Source organism: Sturnira hondurensis, unplaced genomic scaffold (assembly GCF_014824575.4).
Source record: "Sturnira hondurensis isolate 20B ecotype Veracruz unplaced genomic scaffold, ASM1482457v3 Scaffold0014384, whole genome shotgun sequence".
NCBI lineage: Eukaryota > Metazoa > Chordata > Mammalia > Chiroptera > Phyllostomidae > Sturnira > Sturnira hondurensis.
Window position 1 is genome coordinate 2,682,201 of NW_028087015.1, and position 21,509 is coordinate 2,703,709.

Genomic DNA, 21,509 nt, shown 5'->3' on the forward strand with positions numbered 1-21,509 from the left:
AAATAATGCTACAATAGCAATGATATGATACTGTATAAATGCATCAAATCAACATGTTGTATACATGTTAAATTTATATGACATTATGTGTTGAATATAGTTCAGTAAAAGTAAAGAGTGGCCCAAATACCAGATACAGAACAGGAATCTGACAAGTATACAAACTTTATATATGTGCATGAGTATATACAAATATGTATATATTTGTAATATACAAATATCTGTAAATATGTAAATATGCAAATGTTTACACATTTGTAAATATGTATATAAATATATAAAACATGGATGATGCAGCTCCCACAAGATAATCACTGGGCTGCAACAATGCCCAGAATTCTTTTTTTCTTTAATGAATAATTGACATTATAATACTAGTGTTAAGTGTACAACATAATGATTTGATAGTTGTATATATAGTGAAATGGTCATTACAGTAAGTCTAGTTAATATCCTCACCACACAGTCACAGATATTTATCTTGGCATAAAAACTTTTAAGATCTACTCTTTGCAATTATCCAACATACAATATAGTAAATATTAAATGTAGTCATCGTGCTATTCATTAATACCCTGTGACTTATTTATAACTGGAGGACTGTATCTTTTAACACCTTTGCCCATTTACCCCTCAAAATACCTCACATATACCCATGGCAACCACCAATCAATCTGTGTTCTCTGTATTTGCTTTTTTTAAGTTTCCACATGTAAGTGAAATCATGATGTTTATCTTTATTTTTAGACAAAAAGATGACTGTAAAACTAACGTAGTTTAATAGCAGTTTCTCTAACAATTCATTTTAAAACTATAATAATTTGGTACCTAGTATTGATTCACTCTTTGATTCATCTTTTCACTTAAAAGAGTACTTAGGTACTGTAACAAGAACAGAAACACTCAGATATTGGGGGGGGGCAATGTGGTAGAATCCAGACACATATGTTCTTTTCTCCAGAATTTTGATTCTAGTGGAGAAGACAGATAAACAAACAGATCATTTTCAAATGTAATAAGTGCTAAAAATAAAGCATTACTTATTTCAAATATACAGAAAATACTCTCACTTAAACTCTATTTTTTGTATACTTTAAAAACCAATTCATTTGATTTTTTTCCTTTTAAACATTTACATTTATTCTTTAATTAGAAAAATACATTCAAAGTCAAAATAAGTTCTGAAGAAACTAAAAAAACCACAATGTTTGGAATAATAACAAAAGATGAGTCTATAAAACTGTAATTAATAGAATTAGTAAAGCATCTTCATAGTTTTATAGACTTTTACAGGAGCTAAAAAGAAAAGGTTTTAGAAGAAACTATAATTTACCTGCCAAAATTAGCTGGCAAAAACTCAAGAAAAGCATCATTCAGATATAGCTGGGTTAGGTTTAACAGCTGAGAAAATCCATCAGGAAGCCTATATAAAATATACCAGAATTTAAATTAAACTCACATATACAATTTCAGTCTCTTAGTAAATTCTAAGAATCTGTCTAACCGACACATGTTCTTAAGAGATAATGGTCACCTCCCTACTTTTATGAATGATCCTCAAACCGAAGTTTGCCTTTTATCATAAATAAGTTACCTATTTCAATGTTTATATCTTTATCTCTATATAAAAAAGTAGTGAGGCAGTATTTGTCTCAAGATAAAATCTGTATAAAATTGTCAACTACGAATTAGCCGTGATATATAGAAATGTATTTAGGACATAATATGACAAGTACAGGCACTCTTAAATTTCTCCTTAGCTAACATCAATCCAAAAGACTGAAAAAGGAACTCGAAACTTTGACAGCACTGACTTTTGGGGCTGGAGAATTCTTTGTCGTGAGAAGCCTGTCTTCTGCACTGGTGGACAGTTAACAGCAACCCTGGCCTCTTCCCACTAGAAGCCAGTGCAGTGGCCCTGCCCACCAACGCAGGCTATGAAAACCAAAAATGTCTCTAGAATTTACCAAGTACACCTTAAAAGCAAAATCCCCATTTTAGAACTACTGGTTAAGATTATTTTCAGTTTCAACATCCATCCCCTAAATAATCAAATAAAGATTGTATAATTTTATAATAAAGCACAAAGAAAGAATATAAAAAGCCAAGGGACATTTTAAGGCCATGTAAAAATTTACATGTATTAGCTTTATTTTTATTCCCTCTGATAAAAACATAATCTTTACATGTTTGTCCTAGATTTTACCTACTACAAAACTTTCTTGCAGTAAGGTAAATCTGACTTTGACTCCTCTTTCTCCCCTATGTCACATTCTTCCATCTTCCACAGCAAGTGAAGAAGAAATGGTATGTTTAGAAAAAATAATTAAATACAGTAGTATAGGATGCGAAAGGTGGTTTTAACTTTCAACTCAGCTATATTCACCTATGTTTCACTCTATTAATCTTTTGCTTCATCATTCCACTTTTGCAAAATTTAATAGATTTGGTACCAGGAAAATGTTCCATGTATAGCCATTACCATATAAAAGAGTATGTATGACTGCGCGTACATGGCACCAGGGGTGTCCAACCTGCGGCCCGGGATGGCTATGAACGCAGCTCAACAAGATATCATAAATTTACTCAAAACCTTTTTTTTTGGCTCAGCAGTTTTCATTTGTTTCCGCATTTAATGTGTGAATCAAGACAACTCCTCTTCTTCCAGTGTGGACCAGAGACACCAAAAGGCTGAACACCCTGAACCAACCACCTGGTTTTTCCTTTTTTTCTTGTTTTTTCCTTCTTGACTATTCAGCTTACTATTTTCAAAAGTTTGAGTGTGCCACACATTTGATTTACAGGTAAAGACATTTTTATATTGTGTCAATAACAATGAGTGAGGAGATCTGAATTCTAGACTCATTTCTGAAATTATCTATCAGTGCAACCTTGAGCAAAACACTTGTATTATCTGTTTGGATGTCAAATTTGCCTCTGCAAAATATGGAGTTAGAAAGATTATTTTAAAGATTCCATTATAATCTAAAACAATTTTATATAGATTTAACAATAATAAATGTTCATTAAAATATAGAAAGTAATATTCTATTACTAATTCATAGTTGTAATATTCCATTACTATTCATAGTTTCACAGTTTTTCTGAAAAGTAACTCATGAGTCAACAGAGAACTTACTTGGAGATAGGGTTTACACTGGCCTCCACAATTGTTAAAACTTTACAATTTTTTATATTCTCTGGAAACTCCTGTATTCCTAAAAAAAATAAACCAAGAAAGATCAAATTAAAAGAATCTATTACATGACACAAAACAATAACAATAGTAATAATTAATGTATACCTTGCTGACTGGAAATTCACCAAACTAAGCAGGATCTAGATAAACTGACACCACCAACTTAAAGGAAACAGAACCACCTCCACAATTTCTCTTTTCTCTCGCATCTTTTGTTCACTTGCCTTTTTATAACTGCTAATTTATCCTGATTAGTTTTACATTCCTTTCCTTCTCTTAGCTCTTCTGAAAATTAGTGCCTTCTCTGTGTGAAGGTAAGGATACAAAATATAGAATACAGCATTCTTTCTGCTTTTCTCACATAAAAAGAGGCATTACTTTTTTATGCTGGGCTCCACATTGAGTTGACCCTTAATATATATAAAATAACAAAGCAGAAAGCAAAGCTGAATGAAGACAGAGGTAGAAAATCTACATTAGATACGCCAGTGAATACGCCTGAGGGCAGTTACAGAGCTATATTCTTGTTAAATACCAGAGAAAAGTTTACAAACCAAATTACAGTAAAGGTTTATTTCCACAACTTGTCTCAGCAAAAGTATAGTAAGAATGCTTTATATGAATAAGCAACAATCCATAGACCAACTTTAAGTAGCACTGTTGTAATCTAGACTAACTAACTGAATGCCAATTAACAGAGGATGTGGAGAAAAGGGAACCTTCATGCACTGTTAGTGAGAATGTGGTCTTGTGCAGCCACTGTGGTAAACAATATAGTTTCCTTATAAAAATTAAAAACCGAACTGCCTTTAGACCTAGTGACCCCACTTCTAGGAATCTATTTGAAGAAACCCAAGACAATAATTCGAAAGCATTTATGTGCCTCTATGTGCATTGCAGCATTATTTACAATAGCCCCAAGAGCTGGAAACAGCCCAAGTTCCCATCAATAGATGAGTGGATTAAAAAAGCTGTGGAACATTTACACAATGTAATGCTACTTGGCTGTTAAAAAAGAAAAAAGAAATCTTACCTTTTCTGACAGCATGAATGGGGCTGCAGATTATCAAGCTAAGTGAAATAAGCCAATCAGAGAAAGACAAGTATCATATGATCTAACTTTTATGTGCAATCTAATGACAAACTGGAACAAAATACAAATAAGAGGTATAGATACATGGATCAGAATGACAGCTGTCAGACGGGACGGAGTCTGAGAGGCTGGATGAAAGAAGGTGAAGGGATTAAACAAAAAGAGACATACATGTAGCATGTGTACCCAGACTACAATATGGTGATATAGCCACAGGCAAGCAGGGCGGGCAGAGGAACTAGGGAGAAAAGAGACTTTTCCTGGGTCAATGCATGCATAACATGGGCAGATAATGTTTTTTTTGAGTTGTATAGTTGGAATTTATATGATTTTGTGAACTAACGTCACCCCCATAAATTCACTGAAGAGTAACAGAATGCCAATTAACAACCTTTTCAATGTTCAAAAAATTCTGTTAGTCCTATTGCTCCAGTAACACAGTATGATTATTCAACAGGCTTGACACCAAAAGATCATCTAAAAGCCTCTTTCAATTTCATCACCATATAATTCTAAGTAAGCAAGTTTACTACAGTGCCAAGTATAGAATTTCAGGTGATGGAAAATAAAAAATGCAAAACCACCACCAGCAAATAGACTAATAACTGTTCAGTCAAAACTCATCAATGGATGCTTCAATTAGCTGGAAAAGGTATGTTGAGAAACAGAATATTAGTATAGTCTCAAAGTTTCTCGCCAGAAAATATTTGTTATAAAAGAAATAAAGGTAACTCTACAGTGATGACGTCTCACAGGCACCACCTTAATTTGCTTCAAAGTTAGCATCACCAATTAACACCATCACGAGGCACCTAATCTGCGACACATCGAAAAGGTATGCAACACCATTAGTGCCACATTCTTGCTGGAAACAGACAACCTGCATTTAATCATAAGCACACATCACACAAATCCAAATAAGGGAAATTCTAACTGGCTAGTAATCTTCAAAACTGTCAAGGTCAAAAGACAAAGGAACTAAAGAACTAACCAGATAAAAGGAGACCCAAGGGACCTGGCTGTGGTAAATGTCCAAACCTCCTCCTCCTCTTCCTCCTACTACACACTTAAACTGGGGAAATCTGAATATGACTGAGAGACTGTATCAGTGTCAATATCCTATGCTGGTCAATAATATTGCAAAATGTTACCACTGGGAGAAACTAGGTAAGGAGTACACAGGAACACTCTGCATGTTTCCTTAAAACTGCATGTGAATCTGTAATTATCTCAGTAAACATTTCAATTTAAAGAATCTGGGCTCAATGATACCTTGAGAAAAGGTTTTACTATTGTTGTTATTACAAATTCAATTTCTCTGTTTTGTGATAATTCATTGTTTCCATTTCAGTTTTAGTAAGTTTTACTTCTGCTGTTACTTTTAAGTTCATCTAAATCTTCAACGCAGGAAATATAAATATTGATGGACATCTAATGATATAAACTAATTGTTAGCTATTGCTCTTTTTTAAAAGATTTTATTTATTTTTTTGAGAGAGGGGAAGGGAGGGAGAAAGAAACGGAGAGAAACATCAATGAGTGGTTGCTTCTCATGTGGCTCCCACTGGGGACCTGGCCTACAACCAGGCATGTGCCCTAGACTGGGAATAGAACCGGGGAACCTTTGGTTCCCAGCCCACGTTCAATCCACTGAGCTTACACCACAGCCAGGGCTCTATTGCTCTTTCTTAAGTATAATTAATAGTGGAGTGTTTTCATCTTGAAATACTTGTATGAAAGGTTGTCTGTGACTTGCTTTAAAATAATCAGAGGTGGCAAAGTAGGAAGTATAGATGAAACTACAACCTGTTGATAAATGTTGAAGCTGGTTGATATATACACATCAGGTTTATTATATTATTCTCTCTACATTTGTAAATGCTTGAAATATTCCACTATAAAAGACCACCACTGTTCGATCACTAAAAACAGGTAAGAAGATTAACAGAAAAGGACTTTAAAATAGCTATTGTATGCACCCCTAGATTCACTGCAGCATTATTCACAGTGGCCAAGACATGGAAACAACCTATGTATTCTTCAATAGATGACTAGATAAAGAAGATGTGGCACATATATACAATGGAATACTATTCAGCCATAAGAAAAGATGAAAAATTACCATTTGTGACAACATAGCTGGAACTTGAGAATTCAAGATGTCAAGTGAAGTAAGTCAGGCAGAGTAAGTTAAGAACCATATGATTTTACTCATATGTGGGATATGAAACTGAAAGCAACATGAGAACAAACAAGAAAAACAAGCAAAAAGTCATAGACAGTCATAGACAATAGTATGGTGGTTTCCTGAAGTAAGGGATAAAGGGGGTCAAATATACAGTGATGGAGTATAATCTGACTTTGGGTGGTAGGCACATAATGCAATAGACAGGTCATGCATCACAGAAATGTACACTTGAAACCTATATAACCTTATGGTATTAATCACTGTCACCCCAATAAATTTAAGACAAGTTTAAAAACCAAAAAATAGCTGTTGTTCTTAAAAGGAAAAAGTGAACAAAATAAAAATAAAAGGTTAAATATAAAAAATAATGTAAACTTTACAAATGAAAAATATAGTTTTTGAATGAGAAATCCACAGGATAGCATCAAAATAAGATTAGACACTGTAGGAAGAAAGTTCAGCAAGCCAGGAGACATGGCAAGAGAAACCAGCCCATCTGAAACACAGGAGCAGGAGACAAAATTTTAAAATGTGAACAAAATCCAGTGCTGTGTGGGGCAATGCCACACAGGCTGATGTATATTTACCTACATTTAGAAGTTCACCAGTCACTGCTAACTACACACAATCAGGGAACTGCTGCCTCTCTTATTCATAACAAGAACAAAATATGTCATATAGTAATCGCCACTAAATAGTTCCAAATTTGTCTCCACGGTAGCAATACCAATTTTCATAAAACATCTATTTATACATATCCTTGTTGACATTTGACATTGTGTTCACTTTTTGCTAATATAATAGATTGAACCTCATGAGAAATAGAAATACAAATTAAAACCAGTTATTTCCCTGATATTTTCTAGTGATACTGAATACATTTTTATGTTTACACTCATCATTTTCATTTCTTTTACTCTGAACTCCCTGTTCACTGTAGTTTCCACTGAACTATCTTTGATTACCTGTAAGCATTCTTTAGAACTACTAGAATATCAAGTGTTTTCCCACAGCCTGTAATCTATTATTTATTTTCTATATTTTGTTATGTGAAAATTTTATCCTTTACTGCTATGGTTTTATGTTAAATAAAAAAACTTTTCTACACTGAAGTCCTTTACTGTGTAATTGTAATTTTCTGTTTTATATTACTGTCCTTAATGCATCTGCAATTTATTTTAGTATATACTGTACAGTCTATTTTTAAATAGAGACTTTTTCCCATGTAAAGTACACTGTGCCAATACTTGTAAAATCTTTGTTTTCCTTGTTCCATTGATTTGTAGAGGTACCTGTCATTTTCCAAATTCTCACATGGTTATGCTGCTGGACAGCCCTTTCTGTCACACTTTTAAGCTTTTCCTCTGTAAAGGTCATACCACACAGTTTCAGTCATTTTCTATATACGTGCAATAGATTGATTACATTAATGGCCTCATCCCCTATTCAACTCTCTGCAATTTGATGTTCCAGCCTCTTCCATCAAAATGTGAAGTACTACACATTAAATCAATACAGTTTTATTAACCAATGTAACCCCAATAAATTCAATAGAAAAGTTTTTTAAAATGTGAAATATAATTTCACTAATCTAAATCTGAGCTCAACCATATGTTCTGCTGTAGCCAATGAAACTTTAGTAGAGTCGATGAAATCAAGTGCTCAAAACAGGCCCTGGCTAATTCCCACTGTTCTCAGGTCCCCTGCACTGTCCTGAGAGAACACGCCTGCAGTGCCTGGGCTAGCCTGATGAAAGGTCAGATCTACTGCAGAACCATCTATGTCACCCTAGCAGGACTCTCAAAAATTCACTTTAAACAGTCTCTATTTAGTTTTATTATTAAAGTTTATCACTCTTGGCAAGACTCCCAATAAAGATGGCACTGTAGGCAGACATGGCTCACCATTTTTGTAAAACTACATCAAAATTACAACTAAATGTAAGAACAACCATCACTCAGAAGCACTCGAAATCAAGTTGAATAGCAGTCTGATAACTATGGAATTAAAGAAACCACATCCATCCACAATGGTAGGAGGCGTGCAGACACAGAATGGGCTGATCCCTTAGCCAGATGGGGTGGATAGAAATTTGGGAGGGGTATTTCGGGAGCAAGGAGTCCCAGCCCCACACCAATCCCCCTGCCCCGGGTTCCAGTGCCAGAAAGATAAATCTCCACAACTTCCGGCTGCAAAAATCAGCAGGGATTGAGTTAGTGGAAGAAACTTCTGGAGCCCCAAGTAGTTCCTATTAAAGAACCCACACACAGACTCACCAACTCAGACTCACTCCCTCGGGCTCCAGCACCAGAATGGCATAGTAAGAGAAACTGAAGCGTCTGGCATCAAGGTGAGCAGAGGTAACTGCTATCAGCTACCACAGAACCAGCAAGCTGGAGCCATATCTGAGATTCCATCAACCTGGCTAACACACTGTTTGACCTCCCCTGGAGATCCCCAGAGTTCCTTCCACACAATTTATGGCCCCATCCATGCTGTTTTTCCAAATGAATGGCAGTTCTTGGCTCATGCTGCACAACTTCCTAAATCCTCTTAAACAAGCAACAGCTGGCCTCAGGGAGCCTCAGACCCAGCACTGGCAGCACCAGCTAGATTCATAGTTTGGCTTTGCCTGGGAACCTCCCAGCCCAGCACAAGTAGTAGCCATCTCAGATTGCTTTATAGCTCAAGACAGGGTGGCCCAGGCAAAACATAGGTGTTGGCTGACCTTGGCCTGCACTATCCTGGAAGCCCCATGGTCAACACACTCACTAGACAATTACAAACCACAAAAGCACCACCACCCTGCCCATGCACAGCTGATCCTTCACAAAGGGCTAAGGTTGGTGGTCAGAGATCACGGCCAGTCCTTGAAGGTGATGGGCCTTGATAAATTCCTCCCACTGATCTGCCAATAGCAACCAAGGTTCAACTAGGAAGGTATATTCAGCCCACACAAAGGGCATACTTTGTGTACCCAGCTGGGGTGACAGGGCTGGCTATGCCACTGAACCCTGCAAGACACCTACTACATTAGGCCATCCTACCAAAACATGGAGTCAAAGCAGCTCTACCTAATACACAGAAACAAATACAGGGAGGCTGCTAAAACAAGGAGACAAAGAAACATGGCCCAAATGAAAGAACAGATCAAAACACCAAAAAAGAGCTAACACAATGGACATAAGCAATCTATCAGATGTAGAATTCTAAACACTGGTTATAAGGATGCTCAAGAAACGTAGTGAGATCTCAACAGCACAGAAAAAATCCAGTCAGAAATGAAGGATACATTCATTGAAATAAAGAACAATTTATAGGAAACAACAATAGAGTAGATGAATCCAAGAATCAAAATTAATGATCTGGAACATAAAGAACCAAAAAACTAATCAGTACAAGAAAAAGGGAATCCAAAAAAAAATGAGGATAGTATAAGCAGTGTCTAGGACAACCTCAAGAGATCTAACAGTCATCTTATAAAGATGGAAGAGAAGATAAAGAGCAAGAAATTGGAAATCTGTTTAAAAAAATAATGAAAGAAAACTTCCTTAATTTGGTGAAGGAAATAGACATGCAAGTCCAGGAAGCACAGAGAGTCCCAAACAAGATGGATGCAAAGACACACACTCCAAGGCACATCATAATTAAAATGCCAAAGGTTAAAGACAAAGAGAGAATCTTAAAAGCAGCAAGAGAAAAGCAGTTACCTACAGGGGAGTTCCCAAAAGACTCAGCTGAGTTCTTAAAAGAAATTTTGCAGGCTAGAAAGGATTGGCAAGAAATATTCAAAATTATGAAAAGCAGGGGTCTACAGCCAAGATTGCTCTACCCAGCAATCATTTAGAAACAAAGGGCAGATAAACAGCTTCCCAGACAAGAAAAATCTAAAGGAGTTCATCATCACCAAACCATTATTATATGAAATGTTAAAGGGACTTACTGATAAAAGAGATGCTCAAAACTATGAGTAAATGGCAAAAAAATACATTAACAACAACTGAATCTAAAAAACAAACTAAGCAAACAAGAAGAACTGAGACAGCATCATGGATACAGAGAGCACTGTGATGGTTTCCAGATGGTAAGGGAGTTTGGGGTAATGTGTTAAGAGGTGAGGAGATTAAGAATTACAAATAGTTACAGAATAGCCATAGAGCTGTAAAGTACAGGTATAGGAAATGGAGTAGTTAAAGAACTTATACACATGACCCCTGGACATGAGCAGTGGTGGCGGAATTGCCTGAGGGAGTAGGGAGTACTGGGTAGAGGAAGGCAAAGGGAGAAAAACTAGGACAACTCTAATAGCATAATCAATAAAATATAATATAAAAAATAAAATTTATCACTCTTATAAACTGAGTTGCACACTTTCCCCCTTTCTCTTGGTAGGTAAGTCACATTAGCAAGTAGTTTTACCAAGGTTATTGGATATGGTGTATAATTCTTCTCATACCCTTTTTTAAATATAAGACATTCCACATTTAGAGGGAGGGCACGGGAAAGACAATCTACACTGATCTCCCTAGCACCCCACTTCATTTTAAAACTTATATATCTAATTTCTTTGGCTTTGATTAAAGTCTGTAAATTATTTTGAAATATTCTATATAAAAGATTATTCCAAGAGCTATATTTTTAGTACCTAATAAAACCTAAGGAAAATAAGAGTAAATACAAAGACTACAGTATATCGATCAAAAATTTTATATAGAAAAAGAATAATTTCAAGATTTCTGTATTAGACTTCTATAATTTTAATATTTAAAGTAATGCTTATATCATCTTCCAATATAAATGTATGCTTTGTATTTTTCAAATTATAAAGTTCTTTATATCATAGAATGTGGTTTAAAAGTAACCAATCAGTATTTCTAAAATTAGTAATTCTAAATTATCATTAGCTTTCAGACACATATTAATAATTGTACCCTAAGCAAGTAGTTTTGAAATATTTATCAGTTTTCTGCTTTAAAAAATTACTAGTAAAACTAAGTGGGGTGGACTGGGATGGGAGTAAAAGACAGAAAACTGTACTTGAACAATTAATTTTTTTTTAAATAAAATAAATTACTAGCAATGTATTTACTGTGACTTCAATTCCTACCATATGAAGGGGGACCCCCCCCAAAACAGAATTACTTATAAAATTGTGTATTTATTCTTACATGTTTAAACTTCAGTCACCTTTAAAGTACTATTTAATGTAATACACCTGTCAAAATGTTTTTTTTTCCCACCACTGAAAAGGGTTTTTGAACTCATCAATCTTGATGCCTTTTAGTGTTTCTACAGTTTTTTGTTTCACTTCATTCACATCAGCAGAACCTTCCCCTTTGAGAACTTTTATTCATCCAAGGAAATAAAAAACACTTGCTGTGATGAGATTGGATGAGCAGGGGCAGTAGAGCACACTGGTCATCACTGCTGAATACTCAGGGTGGTGTGGGCAAGTGCACTCATATATCGTACTTGGACAAATGGGCAAATGCATTGAAAGAGTCTTTAAAAAATTTCACTGCAGCTTCTCAACACAGTGCCAACGGGTACACTGATACAGATGGGTTCCTAGAATACTCGCCTAGTGGGGGAAGCCTGTGCTACAAGGGGTCCACCTCCAGAAGATAATTCTGGGTTCTTTTTGGGTCCCCTGCTCCCATCCATCTCTAAATTGGTGGTCATCTGAACATTAAAAATACAAATTATTTCAAAATCTGAGTAATAATACTTCCATTTACTAACCTCTCTCTCTCTTTTTTTTTACTATAACACTTGGTATACAGTAGCATTTGTTATATAGGGGTTTATTATTTTTATCAGTCTAGATTATTCCATCCCTCACTGATTTTATGTAGGGCCCTCCCTGTGTTTAGTATTTGTTCATTTAGCAATTATTTCCTGACCACCTACTATTACATCAGTATTCTAGAAGCTGGGAAAACACTGGTGCAGGAAAGTGACATTCTGATCCAATAATTCCTCCTTATGCTTAATTTAGATCTTTCTTGACACTGCTAGTCCTAGAATGCTCTGTGCTACAATTTATTGTATGTTTTTTTTCCAGTCTAAATCTTACCTAACTCTTTATTTATTTTTAATTAAAAAAATTTAATTGAATATGCTGGAGTAACATTGACTAATAAGATTACATAGGTTTCATGCCCTGGCCAGGTGGCTCAGTTTTCATCCCAGACACCAAAAGGTTGCAGATTCGATCCCCATTCAGGGCATGCACATACTTAGGTTGTAGGTTTGATCCCTGGTGGGTGTTTACAGGAGACAATTGATAGAGGTTTCTGTCTCTCCCCCTCTCTCTCCATACCCCCTTCCATTTCTCTCTTCCCCTTTCTCTCTAAAATCAATAAACATATCCTTTGGTGAGGGTTTTTAAATATATATATATATATACACACACACACAGTTTTCGGGGGTAATAGTCTATAATACATCACCTGTATATTGTATTCTGTGTGTACCAGCCCAGGTGTATATTAATCTAATTCCTTTGTTTCACTTATCAACTAATCATGCCATGGAGCTAATGATACTAAGGGGCTCCACAATAAGACTGTCATTTTCTTGCAAGCTGGGTAGAGTTTTTTATTAATTTGTGTACAATGGATGCTCGTAGTGACTGCTTAATAATCATTCACTTAAATACATGGAGTAGATGCACAGAAGTATTCAGTGAATGTTGCTTCGACAAAAATAAAAATGAGTCCATAATATAGTTTTCTCCCATTGTTTACTACAAGTGTACAGTATATTTCGGCTCCCTTTTATAGCTATCCTAGGAACCTGCTTCCTAATGGTTTTACAGAGAATAAAAGCAATTTCGGTACAAATAGCTAAGTTTATTTTTGCTTTATTTTATATTTTTCCTGCTTACCTCTTCAGAATCAATTAGTGACACTCTGCTCCAGATAGCTGGTGACAAAGATGCTCTCCTTGACCAAATTTTAATCAGGCTCCCCCAAGCCATCTTCTTTTTTAATTCCCATCCTGCAAATCCCTCCCATTTGGCAACCATCAGCTTTTATCTATTATCCTTGCATCTGCTTATGCTTTGATTTTTTCAGATTCCACATATAAGTGAAATCATATGGCATTTGTCTTTCTCTGTCTGACTTATTTCACTCAGCAAAATAACCTCTAGGTCCATCCATATTGTTGCAAAGGACAAGATTTCATTCATTTTTATTGATGAACACTTTTATTTTACACATGAAAATAACTTGGAAAAAAGAATATAAATGAATTCAATCATGTAATAATTAAATTTAAAACATTTTATTTAAAACACAATATATAACAACATTTTTAACTGCAAAGTTAAATGACTCATTTTAAAAAGGATAAATACGTACTTTCAATCTGTGGTTCAGAATTTGCATATGCAGAGGGCAAAATAAAGTTACACAGGACTGTAAGATTGGTCAAGACTCCTAAGCCCCACAAGCCTTGAATTGTTCAAAGGTCAACCAAACTACCTTTAAACCTAAAATTTATTGGTTACTGACAACTGAAACTCAATAGGGCACAAATTAGTATAAGACTAAATTGAAACCAAAGTGACTATAAATACATTATACACACATATGTAAATCCTCCTTAAAGAGGATTTCTTTCTTAAAACTGAAGGGTTAATTTAATCATTTTCCTATAAAATATACAATTTAATTGATTGATATGGCTTGCCCACAACTAAGATATTAGGATTCAGAAAATGAAGGTATTCAATAAATTTATGTATTTTATTTTAAAGTAACTTTCGTTTTTTTTATGAAGATAGGCAGACACAGTGGTTATTTCATTTGCCAAAGTTAACTGTTAATTGTGAAGACAGGATGACTCTCTTAATCTTTCCTAAAGTGGTTTTCATAACGAGCCTTGAAATTTAGGAAAACTGACATACTAGGATTACTGGTGGATGCTCATATCATCAAGACAACAAGTAACTTTAGAACCAATGACTATGATACATGATTACCAGGTATTTCTTGGCACTACTGCACTAATTTTTTAAGGCTTGTTTATAAAGATTTTCTCTGTCATGAAGAATTATTAAATATGACTGAGAACTGAGTATTCACTGAAGCCTTATCTTTGGGCAGAGCATTTAAAATTTATCATTATTTCCTCTTTTTTGTAATTATAAAAGAATAATACACTCATTCTAAAACTTTCAAGTGTCTACCTCTCTCTCCCTAAGGCAAGCATTTAACATTTTGAAACAAATCTTTCACTTTCTTCAATGTGTATCAAACTAACCAAGACTATACATCCCAAGAGAACAGTGATCATATCTTTTTTATATCTCATCCTTAACTGTATTTTTAGCTCCCAATAAAGTACTTGATACAGAGTGGTCTCTCAATAAATTAAATAACTTATTCATGTTCAATTCATTCATAATGTTGCACAATTTTTTCCCTTTAGGTACATGGTAAATAATGGAGCTACAGTATTGATATATCAAACTGTGTAATCAACAATGGTCATTACAGTCGTTGCTCGTCTCTCACCATTACAATCAATGGGGCAAAAATATGAATACATAAATTTAAGGATATATGAATATGTACATGTACATATCATAGTATTTTAACTAAAAGGTCATTTTAATTCTTTTATACTAATTCTCTACCTTGCTTATAGAGATCACTTATACACAATTTTACATATAGGGAAGCTAATATTACAACATATTATAATGACTTTTTATTTTTTATTTGTTAAAACACAATAGAAATCTTAATGATATAACATGTTCCCAAGTACAAAAACTGAGGGGGGGGGGCGAGGTGGAAAGTCTTACCATTCTTGCTGACATCCAGTTCCCTGAGATTAATGAGATTCGCAATAGATGCTGGTAGTGTTGTTAAATCATTGTCTGGCAAACTCAGTTTGTGTAGAGATTGACAGTTAAAAAGTTGCTATTGAAACAAGGCAGAAAGAACTGTGATTGTTTAAGTTTCCTTAAATATTTCATTTATGAAACTTTATACAAACAAATACTACTATTTAAAAGTGAATGAGTTATACCTACACTAATACCAAGGAAGATTCCTTATTGTTTTATGCTCTTATGAACCTGAACTCAATCGAACTACTCAGAATGATTTACCATCCTCAAACTTCTACTCTAAGCAAAATGCACTTAGTGAGAATAAGTATATGGTTGTATTCTCTGCTGAGGTAGTAAAAAATAAGTGGTTGTTAAATATTGTAAATTTTGGAGCTTGTATTTCAAGCACCTTTATTTCCAAAATAAGAATTTATATAAATTAAAGTAAGTACAATTGAGAGCTAAAATGACTGAAAATAGCCCTGGTTGGGGAGCTAAGTTGGTTGGAGCGTGCCAACACACCAAGGTTGCCCATTCAATCCCCAGTCAGGGCACGTGTTAGAAGCAACCAATGAATGCGTAAGTGGAACAACAAACTGATGTTTTTCTCCTCTCACATTCTCTCCCTTGCTCCCTCTCTCTCTAAAAAATCAATTAACATTTTAAAAATAATAAAAATTAAAAAAATTACTCAAAATACAGAATTCTGATATGGAACAATGAAATAAAAATGGAAGCAAATATTCTGTTTTGCTAAAATTACAATAACTAAATGTGACCTTGAAATATATTTACCAAAAGTATTAGGTAAATGGGCCACTTCTAAGTTTCATACTTAGATACCTGTATAGAGCACAGAGGATTTTTGGGGTAGTGCAAATAATCCTGTTTGACCCCGTAACAATGGATACACATCATTCATTATACATTTATCCAAACCCACAGAACGCATGGTATCAAGTGTAAAGCCTAATGTAAACTATCAAACTATCAACTTTGGGTGATTACAATTTTCAACATAGGTTCCTCAATTGTAACATATGTACCATTTTGGTGGGAGATGTGGATAAAACGGTCGAGGGCATGCATGTGTGGGGACAGAGTAGGTATATGGGAAATCTTTACACCTTCCTCTTGATACTGTTTGACTGTAAAACTGGTATTAAAAAGTAAAAGTCTTTGGAACTAAACAACAAAAAATGATTTTCAAAATAGCATAATAAATAATGAATGCTATTTACGGCATACTTCCAAAAATGGAAAATTGTTAGGTGTGATTTAGTTATTTGCACTATCACAGCAAGCCTCTCTATTTCCGACAATACCCTGACTGAGGCCCTACTGGTGTTGATTAGAAAAAGGGACTAATTTTAGTCTTCTTCCACATTATCCAGAACTAGCTAGGAAAGATAAATTATTTGCTGAACAACACAGAAGGAAAAAGAACATTATAAAGCACCTTATCACAACCTAGGGAAGTAATTCATAAACATGCAAACCACAACCTTTAATATTTTATCCATAGCCATAGACAAATTTCTTTGTAAGATAATCTGGGACGGCACTGGATTTTAAAATGCTTTTACTACTGGCCACCAAAACAAGAGCCTTTTTCAAAACACTGCCATCCAGCAGGTACACACACACACACAAACCTGAAACAAATATTCATGTAAAAATGGGTGCATGCAACACCCTCTATTTTCTATTCCATTAAAGACAGGGTTGTCAGATAAAATACAGGATGATTAAATTTGGATTTCAGATAAAGAATAATTTTTTAAGTAAATTTAGGTCCTATACATTGCATAAGACACAGTTATATTGAAAAATTTACTGTTTATCTGAAAACTGCTTAACTGGGTATGCTATATTTTTATGTTCTAAATTTCCCAGTCCAAATGAGAGCCTGTTATTTGGAAATGCACATATATTAAATTGATTTTTAAGCCACCCATGTGTCCATGCACAGTTTGAAAAACACTGCTTGGGCAATAAATGATTCTAACAATTAAATTAGGGCTACTGCAGCTTTTCCATTAAAAAGATTTTAAAAAAAAACAAAGTGAGTAGAAAGAGAATACAGAGGGATTAAGATTGAAGGAAAAATAGCAGTCACTGAAAAATTTTAGCTAATAAATTGGTAATATGAGATGTTTCAAGGCAACAAACCAACTTGCTCCTTCTAGTTGTTACTATGTTTCAGAAATTTTAAGACCTCATAAACCTTTCCAAACAAAATGAAATGGAGTACAAAGAATATTACCTCAAAAAAGTTGTTTAACAACAAAATTATAATGTGATGAATTTTTTAAAATGTATCTTTAAATTAGAAAAACTATTATTTTTTATTTGAAGTGATTTTAGAGAGAGAAAGGAAAGGGGTGGGAGAGAGATATTAGTTTGTTGCACCACTTACGTATGCATTTATTGGTTGATTCTCGTATGTGCCCTGTAACCTCGGCTTATTGGGGATGCTGTTCTACCCCAACTGAGCTACCCAGGTAGCACAAAAAGAAAACTAGTTTCATTTCTTTGTCTAGTTAAGTCTATTGCCTGCAGAAGTTGTGTAGTTTTATTACATACCTTAGTGGCTACAACAATACCAGAATTACACACAAAATTTTAAGTGATAGTAGAACCTCAGTTTTTGAACTTAATTTGTTTCAGAAAAATGTCTGAGAAGTGACTTGTTGAAAAATGGAATTGTACTCTTACTGGTGCATTCTCTCCCTTGTCACCAGAGAGACCTGAGACTGATCATACAGGTATCAGCATAAAAGAGTTGTTGGGTCAAAAACCAAAGTTTTGTTTGACAACCAACACGTTTTTTCTGTGAATAATTTTTCTGTGAGAACCAAATTGTTCAAGATGGAAGAACTGAGGTTTTACTATATTTCCACAAGTATTCAAGCAGTTAACATGAAGACATAGGGGTTAAAAATTTGATTTTAAAGATATGTGAATTGTGCTGCCTTCCTTAAGATAAAATTAAAGCCTCCCCCCTCCAAAAAGGAAACAGTGCACACATATATATCGGCAGCATTATAACAACATTAGGAATATCATCTACGCATAAAATTAACCAAAAAACATTTCTTGAACGGCTGTATTAACATACCTTTGGAAGCTCTTCAATCTGATTAGCATCCAAATAGAGCTCCTCCAAAGTTTTCTCAAAAGTAAAAATCTCTTTGGGAACCTGTTCCAAACTGCAATGGGAATAATCAAGAGTAGTGACAGTCTCCTCCTCCCCTCGTAGGCATCGACAGGGTACCAACCGCACAAACAGACTTCGTTTTGTAGTCATTTTTAGACACTGCAACATTCAAATAAAAATAAATCTAGTTAAAACATACATGCCATAACCAATAACTTTTCAAAACAAAGTACTCCAATTAATTTATCACAATTTATATATACTGAATTTCAAATTGAACTCAAGACACTTCTGTACTTTACAAAATAACCCACTAAATAATCACTTATATACTTCTATAAGAACCACACTTTATGAGTTTTACTCATCCTCAACAACAACAAAAAAACACTAATACAACAAAGATATTTATTTTGTGACTAAGAGCTGTTTCTTTGTTAAGAATCTGACTACTTGCAGTTTTCAGGGGGAAATGAGAATGCAAAGATATTTTCAGTTATTCCTCACCAGCCATCAGAATCAATCACCCTTCAACTTTTCCATAACTCTTTCACGTCAAAATTCCAATTTATGTCAAGTGTATTCTGTTTCAAAAAAGTAGTGATCTTTTAATTTTCTAAAGTACTTACAGGTCTTAAAGTTGTTAAAGGTTATACACTAGAGAATAAAACCTGTTTCAGTAATGTACAGACTTCATTATTTCAACCTAACTGGGGGAAAGGCTCAATTCTAAGCTAGTAAAAATCCTCAAGGCTAATTTTATTAAGAACACAACAAACGTATATAGGTTAATTCTAACTAGGCTAAGATTATATTAGCCAAGAAAAGTCCCCTTCAATAAATAAGAGTAACTGTGAGTTAGTGTTACCAAAACTTTGTAAAATAATAAATTCTTTTTTCCTTTTCAATTTTTAAATATATTTTATTGATTATGCCATTACAGTTGTCCCATTCCCTCCCTTCACTCCCCTCCACCCTGCACACCCCTCTCCCACCATTCCCCCCATTTCATTCATGTTCAAGTGTCACAAGTTCTTTAGATTCTGTATTTCCCATAGTATTCCTGCCCTCCCCCTGTCTATTTTCTACCTACTGTCTATGCTACTTATTCTCTGTACCTTCTCCTCCTCCCACTCCACTGTTGCTAACCTCCATAACATCTCCATTTCTATGGTTCTGTTCCCGATCTAGCTGTCCTCTTAGTTTGCTTTTGTTTTAGGTATGGTTGTTAATGACTGTGAGCTTGCTATCCTTCCACTGTTCATCTTTTTATCTTCTTTTTCTTAGATAAGTCCATTTAACATTTCATATAATAAGGGCTAGGTGATGATGAACTCCTTGAATTTGATCTTATCCGAGAAGCACTTTATCTGTCCTTCCATTCTAAATGAAAACTTTGCTGGATAGAACAATCTTGGCTGTAGGTCTTTGGATTTCATGACTTGGAATACTTCTTTCCAGCCCCTTCTTGCCTGTAAGGTCTCTTTTGAGAAATCAGCTGACAGTCTGATGGGTACTCCTTTGTAGGTGACTGTCCCCTTATCTCTTGCTGCTTCTAGGATTGTCTCCTTCATTTTTATCTTGGCTAATGTAATTATGATGTGCCTTGGTGGGTTCCTTCTTGGATCCACCTTCTTTGGGACTCTCTGAGCTTCCTGGACTTCCTGGGAGTCTATTGCCTTTGCCAGATTGGGGAAGTTCTCCTTTATTATTTGTTCAAATAAGTTTTTCACTCGTGGCTGTTCCTTTTCCACTTCTGGTACCCCTATAATTTGGATGTTGGAACATTTAAAGATGTCCTGGAGGTTCCTAAGCCTCTTCTCATTTTTTTGAATTCTTGATTCTTCCTTCTTTTCTGTTTGGTTGTTTCTTTCTTCCTTCTGGTCCACTCCCTTGATTTGAGTCCCAGTTTCCTCTCCATCACTATTGGTTTCCTGTGCATTTCCCTTCATTTCAATCAGTTTAGCCTTCATATGTTCCTCTAATTTGTGGCTAAAATCAAGCAATTCTGTGAGCATCCTGATCACCAGTGTTTTGAACTGTGCATCTGAAAGGCTGGCTATTTCTTGGTCTCTTAGAATTATAGGCTCTGGGGCTCTGAGCTGTTCTTGAGTCATAATGTTTGGTCTGTTCGCACCTGTTGTCTGAACGGGGGATCCTTAGGAGTTCACCAGGGCCAGGTGACCCAGTCTCCGGGTTGTGACACTGTATGTGGGGCCAGGGTCAGAGAGGAAAAAAATGGCGCTTTGCTCTGCTTTGCTCTCTCTCAGATTTCTGTCCCCTCTGCAGCTTCCCACAAGCAAATTGGGCCCCTCTAGTGCTGGTTCCAGGGTGTGTGGGCCCGTGTACTCTCTAGGACCCTGTGGGTCTCTCCAATGAACACTCTGTGGGCCTGGGAGCCTCTCCTGGCCCTCGACCTTGAGAAGGTCTTTCCAGTTGGTGCTTTCAGGCTCTAATTCCCGTCACTGGGGCCCTACCCTGCAGGGTCTGCCTCACTGTTCGCTCCTTCACTTGGTTTATCTGTGCACGAATGTGTGACCACAGTCAGCCAGCCACCCTGCGCCCTCACTGGGTCTGCCCATCGCTACCCCACGCCTCGGATCCACCAATCACCTCCGCCTCCACCCCTGAGTCCGGTCAGATGAACAATCTTTCCAGCCCGACCCCGTTCCACCGCTGACTCTGCCTCTTACCGGTCTGGCTGAGTGGTTTGTTGTTGTCGGACTTCCGTACAGTTCAATTTTCACTGTTTTGGCTGCGTTTTTGTTTCTAAAACTTAGCTGTCTTTAAATTTAGTTATGGGAGGGGGCCCAGTGTTTCCACCTACACCTCCATCTTGGCCAGAAGTCCTAAAGTAATAAATTCTTGATAGACTATTAGATTACTTCTAACCAGGCACAGGAGTAGGTTGAAGCCATAAAGGTAAATGGATCTAGCACAAAATACAAGGAGGCACTAAAAAAAACACCTCTAATCACATTTAATATTTAAATGCAATATACTTTTTAAATCTAAAACAAT

At 35.5% G+C, this 21,509-nt stretch overlaps 1 protein-coding gene across 8 annotated transcripts in view; it reads right to left on the reverse strand.

Annotated features, from left to right (window-relative positions):
* ERBIN (erbb2 interacting protein) overlaps positions 1-21,509 on the reverse strand; it is a 123,052-nt gene that overhangs the window by 50,209 nt on the left and 51,334 nt on the right. For all 8 annotated transcript variants that reach the window (XM_037062844.1, XM_037062839.1, XM_037062842.1 and 5 more), the window contains 4 exons: positions 18,450-18,647; positions 15,299-15,416; positions 3,140-3,218; positions 1,334-1,423 (listed from right to left, as the gene is read on the reverse strand). In XM_037062844.1, coding sequence (XP_036918739.1) covers positions 1,334-1,423; positions 3,140-3,218; positions 15,299-15,416; positions 18,450-18,638 — 476 coding nt within the window. In that variant the 5' untranslated portion in view covers positions 18,639-18,647. The remainder of the gene's footprint in view (positions 1-1,333; positions 1,424-3,139; positions 3,219-15,298; positions 15,417-18,449; positions 18,648-21,509) is intronic.